At 42.3% G+C, this 16,848-nt stretch overlaps 1 protein-coding gene across 5 annotated transcripts in view; it reads left to right on the top strand.

The window, feature by feature from the left end:
* septin9b (septin 9b) overlaps window positions 1-16,642 on the top strand; it is a 74,250-nt gene extending 57,608 nt beyond the window's left edge. For all 5 annotated transcript variants that reach the window (XM_076728158.1, XM_076728157.1, XM_076728156.1 and 2 more), the window contains 8 exons: window positions 2,570-2,698; window positions 2,824-2,905; window positions 3,351-3,488; window positions 7,330-7,447; window positions 10,642-10,737; window positions 11,006-11,102; window positions 13,540-13,591; window positions 14,444-16,642. In XM_076728158.1, the coding sequence (XP_076584273.1) occupies window positions 2,570-2,698; window positions 2,824-2,905; window positions 3,351-3,488; window positions 7,330-7,447; window positions 10,642-10,737; window positions 11,006-11,102; window positions 13,540-13,591; window positions 14,444-14,663 (932 nt within the window). In that variant the 3' untranslated portion in view covers window positions 14,664-16,642. The remainder of the gene's footprint in view (window positions 1-2,569; window positions 2,699-2,823; window positions 2,906-3,350; window positions 3,489-7,329; window positions 7,448-10,641; window positions 10,738-11,005; window positions 11,103-13,539; window positions 13,592-14,443) is intronic.
* Window positions 16,643-16,848: the final 206 nt, after the last annotated feature.

The following is a 16,848-nucleotide window of genomic DNA, read 5'->3' as shown; positions in this document are numbered from 1 at the left end:
AAGCTCACTCTAGAGAGCAGTTACACACCGCCAGTTTGGTCCCACCATCAAGTCTGTGTACAATTACATGCGCATACTCAATTATCCATGAATGCACCTGTGTACAGGCATGCATACCGGTCATGTAAAACAGAAAAAGGGCTGTCGACGTGTGTTTTATCACACGCTGAAACACAGTTTAGTTAAGAAGAATACGTCGAAATGCCTCAGCTACTTCCCTGTCGTGCTCTTTGTGTTTTGTTCATGTTGGCACAGTGGCATCTGTAGAGTGCAGTCAGTCTGACCTCCGGCCCCGCAGGGCCGTGTTTTGTGCGCACAGCTAGATGGCCTGTCAGCACAACTCTGTGGCACAACAACGATGGATTTGTCGCATATGCACTGAAACCGTTCATCACAAGAGGCATGTTGATTTATCGATGTTGACAAGCGTAAGACTGGGTTTCAGTCAGAACGTGGCATTATGACTCAGTGAATGTTTTTTTGTGGGAATAAACAAAGTACCTCGATTTAAAACAACACTGTCTTAACTGCACATTTCTACATAACGCTGACATGCATCCACTCGTCGTAACCCGACACCTCGTGGATAATAAAACTTGTCATGTTGGTATAATGCTGTTCTGTGTAACAATACTCTCGCGCAGGGCACACTGCAGTAGAATACAATAAAAGCTTAGAACATAAAAGATGATGAAAAAAAAAGATGAGTTTAAACCGGCATGAAGTGATTTTTGATTGCTGGAGGGAGCGTTGATATAAAGCTGCACATATCGAGTTCTTCTGGGTAATGTGTTGGCACATAGTTGCCTAACACCTCACTGGACTCCTGTTTCTCGCTGTAAGGCCAGCATTGACCTGCCTTTTGTGCTTGCTCCATAAGATGGAGGCTCCATGAGATTGCAGAGATGTTTGTGATATTAAATTCTTGCACACTGCTACAGTATGCAGTCACTGTTCTCTGCCGTGGGTTTGCAGAGCTTTCTTCGCCTGAACTTTGTGCCGCTTCCTGGCTGCTTATGTAAATGAGCCAGAAGAAGAATGCCAGGATGATAGAGGATAGTATAGCATCTTTTGTGATGCTTATAAAGTTTTCGTTGGCGTGCAGAGTTGTCACTTGGATGGCGAATAAGGACGTGAAAGGTTAGAGTAGCTGTGGTCTTGGCCCTGTCCATTGTGGTCTCCTCTGAGATGTATTTGCCTAATCCCTGCCCTCAGCCAGCTGACCTTTTGATTTCCACCACCATGCAGAGAGAGCAGCAAGGGTGTCTCAGTGTGTGGGGGTGAATGCATACGACTGCAGAGACTGAATGTAGACTGTGTGTGACAGAGACGGAGCGAGCGGTGGAAAAGGCCGCCCTGGGTGTCACAGAGGGCCGGCAGCTTGGCAACACTCCACACGTCACAGTGGGTGCCCATAGGGGCTGTGAACAGACAGACGGAGAGAAATATGGAGGGAATTAAACACGCTCAGGAGTTGGTGTGTGTGCGCTTATGTATGTATGTGTGTGTGTGTATGCCTTTTACGCAAGAATTATTCAGTCACAAAGAATCACAGCTTTTTGTGCACTTTGTGGGACCCTATCCGTTTGTTGTAAGCACATATAAGCAAAACATACATGTTGCCAAAGACTAAACAAACAAGAAATGTCATGAATGTATAAGGTCACCTTTTTCTGGCATTTTCTCTGTAAGCCTGTAGACTTTGTAGACTCTTCCCAAGAGTGGAAAGTATTTTGAATGCACAGTTTCCTCTTGAGGTTAAACTGTAGGTAAACGTGGAATAGATATACCACGTGTGGCCCTTCTATCCTCTACTAAATACCAAATACAATGTAGCCTCCATTATGGTTATTATGTATTATGCAAGGGAAAATTACACTGTTATTATTATATTTTAAAATACAGTTAAGGCTAAATGAAAACAGGGGTGCAATTACCATAATATACACTTGATACATGATGTCCACTGCAGTGGAGAATTATTACATGTATTTTCAATAAAGGGAAAAAAAATGCAAAGATATTAATTATATTACAAGAATATATTCTTTACTAGGATTAAACAGATCGCCCTGAGGTACCTCACCACCACGCTGACTTCATATTTGTTTTACAGTTCATCAAAAAGGCAGTAGAAATATACTGCAGACACGAGTCGAGGGACTCCATCCCCTGGTGGTTTGAATGTAGTGAGGAATCTCAGAATAGTTAAAAATGGCTTCTGGATGTTTGTTCACGATAGTAGACGTTTCTGTGTGTGTGGTCTATACATCTGTCCTCTTGGCCTCCACAGACTGCCTGTCTGACCCTGCAGCTGTCCTGCTATTGTCATGCTCTATTAACACACACGCACACACATGCGCATACACACACACTCGCCATGCAACCCATACATTAGCCCTGATGTCCTTGGAAAATTCAGCCTAAAAGTAACTTCTTTGATTTTAGTTGAATGAGGCTCTTGTCTTTAATGACGTTTGCTCTTGTGACTGTTTAGGGCTAAAACTATAAGTGACGGGTGTTCTTAGTTTCTCTAACTGTGTGTGCGTGTGTGTGTGTTTCGGTTCAGGGCAAAGTGGCCTGGGGAAGTCTACTCTCATGAACACCTTGTTCAAATCCAAGGTGAGCCGTAAGTCAGTGCAGCCCAACCCAGAGGAGAGGATCCCCAAGACCATCGAGATCAAGTCCATCAGTCACGGTGGGCCAGTGTTCATGTTTGGTAGCCTGCAGCAGAAATATTTATACTATAATTTTTGACATGTGTTTCCTGCTGCTCTGTCATACTACTGAGAAATACTAACTGAACGGCTTTTATTTGTCTAGATGTTGAGGAGAAAGGTGTGAGAATGAAGCTGACAGTAATTGACACTCCGGGCTTTGGGGATCAGATCAACAATGAAAACTGGTGAGTTGAGGTTACTTTGTCCGAAGGCCTCAGTAGATATGTTTTCATGAATGGGCTGTATGTGCATCTGTGAGCATTTCATTTTTAAAAAAACGCTTTTGCTACTGAATTTCATATTAAGATTTTTTTTTTTTGGCTTTAAAAACATGTCTTATGTATGAGAGGGAAGGTGCATCTGACAATATGACTGATAAGTTATAACTATTATCAGGGCAAAAGGACCAAATGCTCATTTTGTAGAACATGACTTGGCAACTCACATTCTTTGAGAATGCACAGTAGAAAATTGCAGAACACAACTCTGCATGAAACCACAGTACCACATTATCCATCACCATAATTCTTCCGTTGCTGCCATAGTTTGGATTAACTGTGAGCGCGAGCTTTGGGCTGCAGGCTAATACGAAGTCAGCTTCTCCTTCCTGAGCACTGTTTCCTTTGTCAGCTGGCAGCCCATTATGAAGTTCATCAATGACCAGTATGAAGCCTACCTGCAGGAGGAAATTAACATCAACAGGAAGAAGAGGATCCCAGACTCGAGGGTGCACTGCTGCATATACTTCATACCTCCCACAGGCCACTGGTAAGAACACATACAGTATTATACGCACACTCTTGTGACTAAGTGCCCCACTTTTTGTTCTTTATTCCACCAGTTTCTCTCACAGCTGCAGAGATGAATCAAGCCTTGTGGGAATCTCCCCTGACCCATTGTCTGTCCACGGCTCTTTAACCACGTCCTTCTCCAACTTTTCTTTTTCATCTCCCCACATGTGGAACTCATTCTGTCCTCAGAGACACACCGAAGTATCACTTGAGGAGTCAGATTTCACAAAGAAATTGGACTCTACAGTTCTCATAGCTGAGGGAAGTTGAGAGACAGGGAAACAATTGTCAGGAGGAGTGAGTTATCTATGTTAAATATGCTAACCTTTTACCTGAACATACGGATTAATCACTGGGCCCGAAAAGTGTTTTTCTGCTGAATTTGCTCTGGTAAAAGTGCTGCATCAGAGGGCTGGATTTGATTGTTTATTGAATGCCTTCCCTATTAATCTGGATTCGAGTGGTTCACAGATTTTACATTTCTGCTGCATGTCAGTGGTCAGAGACGAAGTTGTTTTGATGAGCCTGTGTGCCAGCAAAAGACATACGTTTGGCGCCAGAGCAGAAAAAGATTGTCCTGTGGCTGTAATTTGGCACAAAATTTGTCCGATTAACTTAATCCAAGAAAGGCCTTAGAGAAAGAAAACCAGTTATTACCAGTCTCCTTTTAAACAACCAGGTGGGGGTTGTTTGCTGCACTTAAATGGACCAACACAAACCTCACTTCTCCTGCCGTTTGGCCAGTGAAAGGGGTCTTTTTCTCCAGGTCATAATTTGCTTCAATTTAACAGTGATGACTGGTGTGTCCTCATGTGCACTGAGGGGTTGAGCATTGCACAGCCACAGATGCACAACTCAAGGCTCAGTGCGCACACAGGAATCTTCACAAGAGTATTGCAAACATGCAGATAAATGCACAGAAAACAGCCACACACACCAACTGTACACACACACTCGTCCTCTAACCATCTGACCGCGTATCTCTGTGACAGCTCCATTCACTGCCGCTTCATGTTTCTGTGCACCACTAACTCAACAGTTGTCCACTTACACACTCTCTCTATGACTGAGGGGATGACATGTGTGTGTCTGCGTGTCCCGCTGTTCGACAGACCCCCTCATCATCTGCTCTTGTCGCCACAGCTGCTCCTTCAGAGAATGTGTGTGTTTGTGTGTATCCCTGTTCACGTAAAGCAGTGCGGGCACCGGACTCAAGTGGGCAGCGGGCATGCTAACACTTGTATAACAGCACTTATGTGGATGCTCTGACCGTGTTTGTGTATCATCTTGCTGACAGCTGCTCAGTTCAGCCCGATCAACAACACCCAAACCCTCTCTTTGTGAATCTGTGTTGCTTCCATCTCTCAGCTCCTGTATCCTCAAACATTGTCTCTAATCAGGCTATTTTCAAAGAGTCCTTACCCATACACACACAGAGAGACACTTACATCAGTGCATGAAAAAATGAAATTACACACTCATTTTGAAAGCAAAGAGGCAAACATCTGGCAGGAAGTGGTGTCTTCCTTTGAGCCAACAAGGGAGTTGTAGGCAGAAGAACAAAGGGTGCATCTGTTGGGGCAACTGTTGTGACTTGGCATACGGATGGTGTATGTTAAAAGACACATTTTCACGTATGTGTGTGTGCATGTGTTTAGATATGGAGAAAGCACACAGTATTTATTTTTAATCCAGTTTCAACATTAAATAAACGACACTTCAATTTGCACTGGACAAGTTTTGTTGTCCTCCCACAGATTTTAGCCTGGTTCATGGAAAAAATCTAAAATCGTACTCCATTATTGTCTTTTTGCGTATTTTCCCTGTTTCACTTCACACAGAAACAGCAGTTGAAGTTTTAAATTAGGGCCTGTTACCAATTACACAGACACAGTGCCAAAAGCCTCTGGACGCCTCTGCCATGTGACCACAGTCCAAGAATGACAGGCAGGAAAATGATGACCAGTCTTCCCTTGTAGCTCTCTTAGGCCTCTATGGTTGGAGATATGCTGTTTTTTTAAATGTCTTTTTGTCTGAACTGTTTTAGCCAGCAGTTTGTATTTATTGAGCTCTAATGTACTTTGCACATCAGCAATTTGCTTTTAAGTTGCGTCTGAGGTTTCAGATAGATGAGGGGCACTCAGCGAAGCAGAACACAGCCTTGGCATCAGCAGCCATTTCCGATAATGGCAGAGGCAGTCACACTACTTTCTCTCTGGGCACTCGTGTTGTTGCCTCATTTGACATGTCTTCCTGACAAAAAGAAGGCTGCACTTTGACTTTCATCACCTCCGAACTGGTGTCTGATCTGTTATAGAAAAGAAGGAAGGAAGAGAGCGCTATCTGCGCTGTGGTTGGCTGTGTTCTCACACTTCTCATTTGACTACAGAGCTTGCTCTCATTTATATAAGCACGGCTGCTTTTTTTTCTCCAACCATATAAAAAGGAGAATTTGTGCATGCAAGCAGTTTAAGTGGACACATGTGCATGCGTGCATACATACATATTTACTTTACTATTCATAAAGCATATGTTCATGTGCAAAGATACATGTGTACACACGAATGTGTGCATGTGTGCTCAGTCATGCATATGACACAGCTCACATGCCAATTTGCGCAAGTTCCTGCATCTGTACATAGACAGTGTATGTCTGCAGTTATAATTTATATTCAATATTAACATGGACGGATCATCAACTCTGCATGCATATGTCTCATGCCAGTTGTCCCTTCTTTATGAAAAATGCATGGAAATGCAGTGCTCTCTGTCTCTGTTTGAACGCATCGCTTCCTGTATCATCTCTTTACCTTTGTGCAGCTGTGTTTCTCCTTTCCTCTCTCTTGCTCTGTGTAACATGCTCCCCTGTGTTTCATCCTATGTTCATGGTGATGTGCTTGTCAGTCAGCGTGGAGGACCTGCCAGGCCTCTCCTCCAGCTGCCCCTGGGTCTTTGAACCAGGCTGGCCTGACTTGGTTGTGACTAATTGGAGGGCAGAGCAGACAGCATGAGGGGTGTCTGTCTGGAGGAGCAACTGGAGGCATCACCGAGACAGAAAAAAAACAAAAACATGGAGAGCTGAGAGAAAAAGGAAACATACAGGAACAGAACTGCAGTGATTTAAGGACAGCGCTAATCAGTGCTTTGAAAAACACTGATAACAACAAGAAAATGTGGAGAATACGCTGTTGTCCAGATTTACTTTGAGTTAAGTGAAAGCAGAATATTAAGGCCAGATGGGAGACAGCAAAAAAAAGCTTCAGTAGACCAACTGGTTATTACATTAACCCTCACAATGGATGCACACTCTCTTCTGCAGTTCACTGAAATCACACCAAGGAGACTGTAACAGTGACTGGTTCCTGTGACTGTAGGAAAGAAACAGCAGCATGTTAACGCAGTGTGCGGCGTCACTACGAGAAACCAGACTGAATGTAATGGAAAAGACCATGAATGCCCTCTAGTGGTTACTCCATTTCATTACATTAATATCCTAAGAATTCACATGCTTTAGCTTTCTGTGGTAAGAGCTTTGTGCCAAAAAGATCATATGGTTGGGAAAAAAAAAAAAAAAAAAGGAAAAATCCCAAGCTGGACTTCTTCTAGCATTTCACAGTTCTGCTACTGAGAAATAAAATGGGATAAAGTTTACATCCTGCTGCTTTTGTGAGCAAGGATGCATGAGTGAGTTGAATATTTTCCATTTTTTGATGTTGGCCAGGTCCCTCTGCAGACTTATTTGGAGTGCATCCAAACAGCAGGCTCATATAGTTCTATTCATACATTTTCTTGAAGTTCTCGTCTCTTTCTTCTTCCAGTCTGAGGCCCCTGGATGTAGAGTTCATGAGGCGTCTCAGTAAGGTGGTCAACATCGTCCCCGTCATCGCCAAGGCCGACACACTCACCCTGGAGGAGAGGGACTACTTCAAACAGACGGTGAGAGGAGTGTGTGTCAGTGTGCGTTAGTGGATGTGCGTGGTTGTTCAGATGGCAGTGGTGCTTTTACAAATATATTTTGTGCATGAGCTGTTTCTCGCTTGTGACATTAATATGTATACATTTTCCTCCCATCACACCTGCAAAAACCTGCAGCAAGTCTTTAAAGGAAGCTTAAAATAAATGGATGAGTGCATCAGTAGGTCAAGCAGTCGGCAGATTCCTCCCACAAACATGCGTGTATGCATATTCACAACCACAAGTCGGTAACATATGAAGAGCTGCCAGACACCACAAACAAAAGCCATATGGGCAAACCCACGTTGAAGCCTACCCATCCATGGAAATACTGTATCATCTCTATAACTATATCACTTCGAAAGTCAGGCTCAGTCCACACGGAAACATTTATAAACTATTTATCTGAAGCACTTATTTACTGAGCGGCGTTCCACAAATCTTAAGTCTGGCTCTTTTTTTGGATGGGGAACCTCTGCCCAGTTGCCAGCCGAGCAGGCAGGCCCTTCATTACCATGAATTACTGGGTGACCACTCAAGTCAGCCAACTTCAGAGAGATCTCCACGGTGTGGTGCATGCACACTCTGAAACATGACCAGAATTAAAGCAGCTGGAAAGAAGAATCTTAGTAAACAATGAATATTCACTAGTTTCTGCAAATAATTTCCCTGTTTTTGGTACTTTGGTGAAAGTTAAAGCTCACTTGACAGGTCATCTCCAAAGCGCTGCTTGTTTTTTAGCCACGCTAGCAGTCAGTCGATCCAGCGCGTATGTCCAGACTAAAGACTGAAACGTCTCAACAACTACTGATGAGCACAAAATTTGTATAGACATTCGTGGTTCCCAGGCAATATTTCCTATTGACTGTTGGTGAAATGTCTCAACAGCGGTTAATCATATTGCCCCTAACTTTGGTGCAGATATTCATGATGCCTAGAAGATGAATCCTAATGATCGCCTGACTTTTCATCTTTGGTCCCATGCTTTAGTTTATGACTTAATACCTGCAAAAATAAGGAATTCCTACACACTGGATTGTGTTATTGGTGTCAATTAACAATGCTAGGATGCTAACACATATCAAACTAAATGGTGAACACAGTAAACATGGACTGCGTGCTTATTTGTTAACTATTTATGTTGTCACAGCAATCTTGTTAGCATGTTGACATTAGCATTTTAGCTCAAAGCCCTGCAGTGCTTATGCGTCACAGAGCTGCTAGTATGGCTGTTGACTCTCGGACTTGTTTCAACATGTCTTCAAATATACAATTTTATCTGCTACAATAAGCAAAATTACGTGGCCAAGATCAGTAAACATATACCCACTAAACATTAGGAGGTAGGCAGGCTTTCAAAAAGAAGGCAGATTTTAGGCTAAACCATCAGTTGTTGTTCCTCGGGGGTTATTTTGCTTTTTCTTGGGATGAAATTTTGTCTGTGCTGAGCTTGTGAGGTTACCAAAATTATATTTGTGCACATTAAATTTCTAAAATTGCAATAACACACCCAATTGGATAAGAACAAAAACCTACAACTGCTGTTTATTTTTGTAAATAAAAGTTTGTAATTAATCTTTGTTCTTTTAGTGCATGTATGCGGGTAGGAGTTGGGGTTGGGGGGCCTGGCTTGTCTTGGACACAGTCAAGGTGGGCTTCAAGGAAAAAAGGTTGGGAACCACTGGTCTAATTCTTAGCTAATGAACATAAAATGAGACTCCCTCGGGTGACAGTCGCCCACGCTCACATCACAGCCATCACCTCCTCACCATGGCTTTCCCTGCTACACCAGACTCTTGCTTCACCTGACTTGAGTCTTAAACGTTGTCCCATGCAGCCCGTTCTCGGTGTGTTTCCGTTGGATAATTCTCAATCCGCAGGAGGCAGACAACCACCTGCCTTCCTCCATCATTTCCTTTATCTCGCCATCCTTTTTCCAAGACTGCAGACTTCCCTAACAGCTTTATTCGTTTTAGAGAAGCACGATGGGTGTCTTGGCTACCGTTTTCCCCCTGATGCCTGTAACACCGTCCAATAAGAACAAAGCAGGGATTGGACCAGGCCCTGGCACAGAATGGAAGCTGCGGGGCTTGTAGCTGGATTGTTTTGGTTGGCTGCACATGCTCTGCATGACCCTGAAGATTATTGACTAAAAGCCTCTCGTGCCAATTTTTTTTTTTTTCACCATTTTCCCTGCAGCAACTTGACACGCAAACAGAATAAGAGGGGTTTTTCTATTAAATGTTCGGCTTCAGTGTGTCCAGCTGTGAGTGTCTGTTCGTATTACTCTAACCAACAGTTGATGTGGCTTTTTGTAGAATTTCACTCAGTTTGCATCCTATAATGTGAGCCTGAGAAAGCTTCCAAGGATAAACAATGAGATGTTTGATCAAGGACCAAGTGGAAATTGTCAGAGTAGTAATTGTGGGAGTGAACAGTCACTCATTAAAAGGACATTTCTCCCAGAAGCTTGTCTGACTGTTTTTCTGCGTCTGCGTGCCTCAGTTTCAGTCGTTATAAAGACACAGGGAATGAGGGAATGAGGGTGGCCATTTTATAAGCCATACCTCTGTCTAGATGTTTTTTTTTTCCTAACAGCGGTTAACCTTCATGTTAACTCCTCCGTGTCGAGGATATTAGGAACCATTTAGTGTCAACACCAGCCAGTATAATGTAACCAAGCGTTTATTTAAGTCCTCTCATGGATCAGAGCAGCTTCTATTCAAGTCTGCAGGCCAGTCTTAAATACCCACATGTAAGCAGGATTTAGGCCAAGTATCAAATGTGTTTGTGAGTTATGGTGGCTGACTGACTCGGATGTTGGCTGCGGGTTCAGGGCCAGGATGGTGAGATGATGGATGAAAGGTCTGGGCCTGATTAATTGTTTTTGTTTGCCAATCTGACCCTTTTTCCTCACTGTCTGTTTCAGCTCTCATTACGGAAACCTTTGGCCGTGTGTAATGATGTTTATTATTCAGCGAGTCTCTCTGAAATTTGATTACCAAGACTTAAAAGACTGCTTTAGATTGGTCAATTATCCGTTACTGAACTGAATAAGTTGGTCAATTACAAAGTGTATACTATATAAGATAACTTTGTGTGCTGTTACCATATATCTTAGGCCTGTTTAATGTCTTTGATTGTCATTGTGTGTCATTGTGCTCGGCTTTGTGCAGATTAGGGAGGAGCTGCGAGCCAATGGAATCGATGTTTACCCTCAGAAAGAGTTCGATGAGGATGCAGAGGACAGGATGATCAATGACAAAATCAGGGTAAGCTCACAGTGCCGGGTTCAGTTTTCTGCACTAGACATAACAATCACAAATGTGCTTTTTGCAGGTTTAAATTTCAAGCCTTTGTTCGATGCCATTTCTTCTTTTTGTCCCTTTGGGAAATATTACAAGCCATGATCGTCAATTACAGCATCTTGTCCCAACAAAGATAAACAACCAAAGCATGACCTGAAAACAAATCGCTAGTTAACAGGTCAGTGACTTCAATGTGCATTTATACGTGTGTTTGCATGTGTGCACTCAACAGGAGATGATCCCTTTTGCTGTTGTGGGCAGTGACCAAGAGTACCAGGTGAACGGCAAGAGGATTCTGGGAAGGAAAACAAAATGGGGCACCATAGAGGGTAAAACACAAGTCCACAAACATACAAATGGCACAGCTGGTTACTTATAATCACATGCACTCTGTCTGGTCCGTCAATGACATTCACACAACGTACCAAGAACAGCAAGGTGAAACAGCTTCACAAAGAGGAAGACAGATTCTCATTTTTGTGTGTTTTCAACATGTGGAAAGTTAGGAAGTGCACCTTTAAAATCCGGCCAGCTGCTTTAACCGTCTGCTTGGAGACCAGGCATTTGTTTACATACGCCTCTCTGAGTCTGTAACTAGGGAGATGTATGAGACAGGAGGAGGAGATTTACAAGGACTTTCTGCATCTGCAGGGATAACAGACCGTAACATAAAACACACACACACACACACACACACACACACACACACACACACACACACATTGCCTCACACACACTTAGACGCAGTAACTTTCATGCAGTTTGTGTTTGTTGGCCTGTGCTGCATGCTGACAGCCAAAGAGGTTCTGAAGTGAATGTCCTCATCTCACCTATGGGAGTGCATATGTGTGTGTGTGTGTGTGTGTGTGTGTGTGTGTGTGTGTGTGTGTCAGAGGGAGAGAGAGGGACAGAGAGAGGAAGGACGGACGGACATCTGTCTGGATAGAGAGTGAAAGTCTGATTGGAGGACAGTAAGGCAGCTGAAGGAGGCCTGGACAAGGGACTGTTAAACACACAAAAACACTGTCTCCTCCCAGGATGCACTTCAGCCCTCTCCTCTGCAGTGCACACTGAGCTCTAGTTTATCGGCTGTGCTATAAATGCATTGTAAAATATAAATCACTTGATAAAAATAAACAATTTTACTATCTTGTAAATTATTCAGACTGCAGAATCTAAGAAAGCTGCTTGTCTGTTTCATCTCTGATCCATTGTGCTCGGTTCATCGGGAATGTGACCTTGAGAAACGTGCAATTTAACGTCTATCCGTGTGGCTCTGAGTAGCTCAGGGCATGTCCAGCTCTTAAAAACATTGTTGAAATGTAACTCAATACATTCACTCCATACTGTTTTCTGCTCCTTTGCTCGACCACCTTTTAGCTGAAGATACTGTCAAGGATCCTTTCTTATGCAAAAGTGTCTTCTTGGGACCGAAAGTATATTTTAGTTCATAATACTTATGTGCTTTTACTTAGCTTCACGTTTGAATTTTACTTGTAATCAAGTATTTGTAACTTGTTGTATTAGTATTCTTGCACCACTGCTTAAAACAACATAATGGCTCATAAGACTCCTGTGGGCAACTGAGTAGGAGGCACTGTGATATGTCAACCTATTCAAGATTTAGAGGATAAAACACTAAAGATTTTTATTATTTTACTTCCACTACATTGGTCCTACTTCAACTTCAGAAATACATTTAGTTAAAGCTAAAATGAGGCAGTTGTACTCCTAAAAAGATGACATTTCTCAGGTGGTTCCATGAGCCCTTTTAGTGTTAAGAATTTAAAGGTGACTGCTCCTCTCTCGGCAAGCGTTATGAAGTTAACTCCACAGAACGGCAGGGTGAGAGAGGTGAAGTACACGGACTGTGGGACAAATGCCGTCTTGTCTGGCTGAAAGAACAATCGGTCCGTTCTGGTAAAGCTAAACGGTGGGAGAGAGTGAACAAGGAAGAGGAGGAGAGAGGAAGCCGCAGGGCTGCCGGACTTGTCGGCACCGGCGTCGTAATTTAGGCCTCAGAGGAGAAGCCAGAAGTCATATCTCCATATATCTCAAGTGGAGAAGAAATTGTTTAATTCCAGGGATTGAGGGGACAATTAGAGACAGAGGAAGAAGAGGAAGTAGAGAAAGCATGCATTTAAATGTATATATTGTACTGTGTACAGGGACTTCTCCATGAGTAGCAGTGCAGCTTGTTACAAGTCAGTAGAGTGCTCCCTCGACGCCACTAATCAGCACTCACAGACCCAGCAGTTATTCCACTCTCCTCCTTTCAAAGAGAATTTAATTTCCTGCCCCTGGATTTCAAAGCTTTACATAAATAGCACCCTCCTTTTTTCATTTACATTCTTGACATAATCTATAATTCAAACACGTGTTAGCCCTACTGGAGGCACCGGCAGCTTGTCACTGGGAGTTTGTTAAAACGTCTCACTTAAAGTTCTCCAACATAGACGAGAGCCGAGATGTATTAAATTGCTCCAAAGTGGAGGAGTGTGTTATCTTGGCTTAAGAAAATTGCTGGAGATGCCATGTTAGAGGGTGTCCTTCACTTGACTTGTGAGCAACACTGCCCCTTTGTGGTGCTTTAAGAAATGACAGGTGAGCTGGAAGAGAAGGGGTTTTTAGGGATCATACGTCTCCCTGCGTGTCTAAAGTCCTAATTTATTAGACTGCGGCATAAAAACTTAACAGTCAGGATTACTTTTGTGTTATCTAAATAATGTTTTGTCAGCTCATGTTTCCTCTTTTCTCTCTTTGCAGTGGAGAATATTGCACACTGTGAGTTTGCTTACCTGCGAGACCTCCTCATCAGGTGAGCTTCCATCATACTCTGGAGTTTATTTCATGGATTTGCTGATATATAGGAGCTGCTGTAACAGACCTGTTATGGACTGAACCTCCTGTTAGATTAGAAATAATTCACTTTACTTTGTAGATGTGTTGAAATGAATTGGAAACAGCACATGAAGCTTCACTTTCCTGAAATCAATACTAATTCAGTTCTTTTTGATGGGTTGAGTAGTTCCTTAGACAGTGTCGCAACAGGCATTCCTCCAAAGGTTTTTCCAGTGAATGTTAGCTCATATGTTGTGCCGAAGTTTAATATAGTATTCCTGATTTAAGGGCTAAAACAATGGTTCCCAGTTCCTTGTATTCACACCACTTGGACCACATTTTGCAGTGTCACAACCTGGAATTCAAATCGAATTGATTAAAACCATTTGACTAACACAATGTGCATTATGCGTACTTACATACATACTTTTTGTTGTGACAGTAGTAGTAGTATCCACCTCCACTGACTCAATACTTTCACTGCATTTACAGTGACAGGTCTTTTGGGGTATGTCTTAACCAACTTTGTACATCTTCAGTCTGCAATTTTTGCCCCTCCTTCTTGGCTTTGACTGGGCCCCTCTAAGACTTTACCATTCTTTGCGTTAGTCAATTCCAGCGTTACTTTGGCTGTATGCTGCACAACATTGTCCTGCTGGAAGGTGAACCTCCACCCCAAGTCTCTTGCAGACTGAAACATCCATCTTGCCCTCAATCCTGACCAGTCCTTCTTTTGGCAGTGTGGTCCAGCTGGTTTCCCCTACTCACAAAAAGCTACAGGCCAATTAGCCGAGCGTAATTAGAATGAACACCGTCTTCTTTCTTTCAGGACACACATGCAGAACATCAAGGACATCACAGGCAGCATCCACTATGAGACGTATCGTGTCCGGCGCTTAAATGAATCCAACGCCCACTTCAGCTCACACCCATCTGAGCACCCTGACCATGTTCAGCCAAAGACCAATGGTCAGCCTGAGGAGCAGCCCAGCGCTCTGCAGGCCAACGGAGTGGCTGCCCAGCATGAAGCCCTGTCCCACGAGATGTAGAGAGTCCTGTGAGGAGCCATATCCTCAATTTATGACATGAGGACACAGCCAGGCACAAAACATACACTCACGCATGTATTCTGTTTACATGAGCCCACAAACACACACTCATGCTGTGAAACCCACTTTTGTTGCCTAAAAGGACTTTTTTTTGCCGAAAAACTACCTAACCACAGCTTTTAATTTATCAGGACTTTACAAGACACAGGATGCAGAGTAAATCTCCACATTTTCCAACTGTGGGCTCATTTTCCATCAGTACAATTCTGAGCAAAATCACGTCTTCCCTGCAGATCACTTAATACTGTACAGAACTCCTTGTTGTTTTCCCATCTGCCAGACTGCCCAGTGCAATCAGGATTGTTTACAATAAACCATGAAAGTTGTCAGATATAAACAAAAGCAAATCTATACATGTCTCGTTACTGAGCTTAGGTTTATTATTTAGAGCATCCGCTGACCATCAGGACTGCAGTGGGGTGCTGTAGCCATGCAAGTAAGATGTCAGTGAATCATCAGTGAAACAAAGTAGAAGATTTTGATCAGAGTCAAGTGTGACTGGAAAAAAGCCTGCTGCATACAGAACACCTGGCTGACACGAGGTTTAGCCATGCAGGGCTGTCCAGATGAGGAGAAAGGGCATAGTTCAAAATGAAGTACAGCACATCAGATGATACTAGATTAGCTCTAAACTAGGAATAACTGTTAGTGCCACTGGCCTGGTCTGTGTTGTGGTGTATAGTTTTGTATAGATACCAGGGTTACGTAGGGATAATTAGATTAGGTTTATAGTATTATGGAGGAAGTGAGGATATTGTTGACACCTCCACACTGCAAAATAATAAAAAAGAGAAAGCAGGAGCAGTGTGGAGCAGCTTTCGGAAAAATTAGCCCTCGTGTCATTTTTCCGTTGTGTTATGATGTTTTTAAAACCCCTTTTTGCCAAACCGCCCTGTCTCTCTCTCTCTCTCTCTCTCTCCCTCTCTCATATAATGCCAATGTTGTGTATTATTGTCATAACTTGCATTTTACATCGCTCATTTATTATTGTATTTTATTGCTGTTGTTCATGTTCTAAGATTATTGTGTAAGATGGGAGCAATCTGTGCAACTGTTGTCCCATGCAGCTGTTTTTTTTTTTTTTCTGACTGTAAGCCAAATAAAAGTCCATATTTCTGTTCCAAAGAGAAGCACATACAGTATATAGAGTTGATTTATTAATAGGTATTTATGTGTGTGTTAAGTGTAATCAGTTGACTTCTCCTTTCATTCCAGCTGTTGGCTTCCAGAGGTTTGTTGCAGGTCTTTAACAGTGATGATCTTTTAGCTTTAGACAGTGCTTGTTTTTCATTGCCTGCATTCATACAGTATGTTGTACCCTGTTGGCTAGGCTGCACTATAACTAGCGCCAAATGACTTTACCTGCTGGGAGAGTACAAATGTGGTCTATATTTATACGTTGATTACTGATAATTACAAAAGATCCTGCCAATAGATTAGATTAGGTTAGAGTGGTGAAATTCACTTTGCAAGTCTAAAGCATTTTCTTAGAGGGGGGGCATTTTATTTCCACCTAGAGGAAGAATTTATGCCAAAAAAAAAAAGAAAAAAATTAAATTAATAATACCCATAAAATAACAAGATGCAACAGAAAATATTTGTTAATGTTTGTGGGGAAAAACTTGAGGGATATTTTATCGAGGCTACATCTAAATCTGAAGAATTATCATCATTTCATAACAAAAATGTATTTTCTGCCTCTTTCAGTGACAAAAAAACGATTTTCCGTACATACATAGTGAAGAGATGATCATTTCAGAAACCAAGAGAACTATTTTATCCAGAAAAAGTTATTGGGTTACACTTTGTTTACTGTTGTATAGTTCTTGTGTAATTTGTTTTGGTATTATAGATTAAGGTTTTATCTTTGATATGCATATCTCAAAGAATAAAGATTGATATTTTTATTGTTTAAAGTTGATTGTCTTGATTGTCAGTGAATTCAGTCTCGGTGAAGTGGGGGGCAGCTAAGAGCACAGCTTTGATTAATCAGAGCAGCTCTCACTGTGTTAAAGCCATGGAAATGTGTCAGTATTTCATCAGTTAGTAACTAATTTTAAAATGACAATGTTATTTAATTAGATGTTTAAATAACGAAATATAATCTTTTACCTTTGACCTCAGA

This window comes from Chaetodon auriga, chromosome 4, assembly GCF_051107435.1.
Source record: "Chaetodon auriga isolate fChaAug3 chromosome 4, fChaAug3.hap1, whole genome shotgun sequence".
Taxonomy (NCBI): Eukaryota; Metazoa; Chordata; class Actinopteri; order Chaetodontiformes; family Chaetodontidae; genus Chaetodon; species Chaetodon auriga.
The sequence above is the reverse complement of the archived record's forward strand: the minus strand, read 5'-3'. Positions and strand labels throughout refer to the sequence as shown.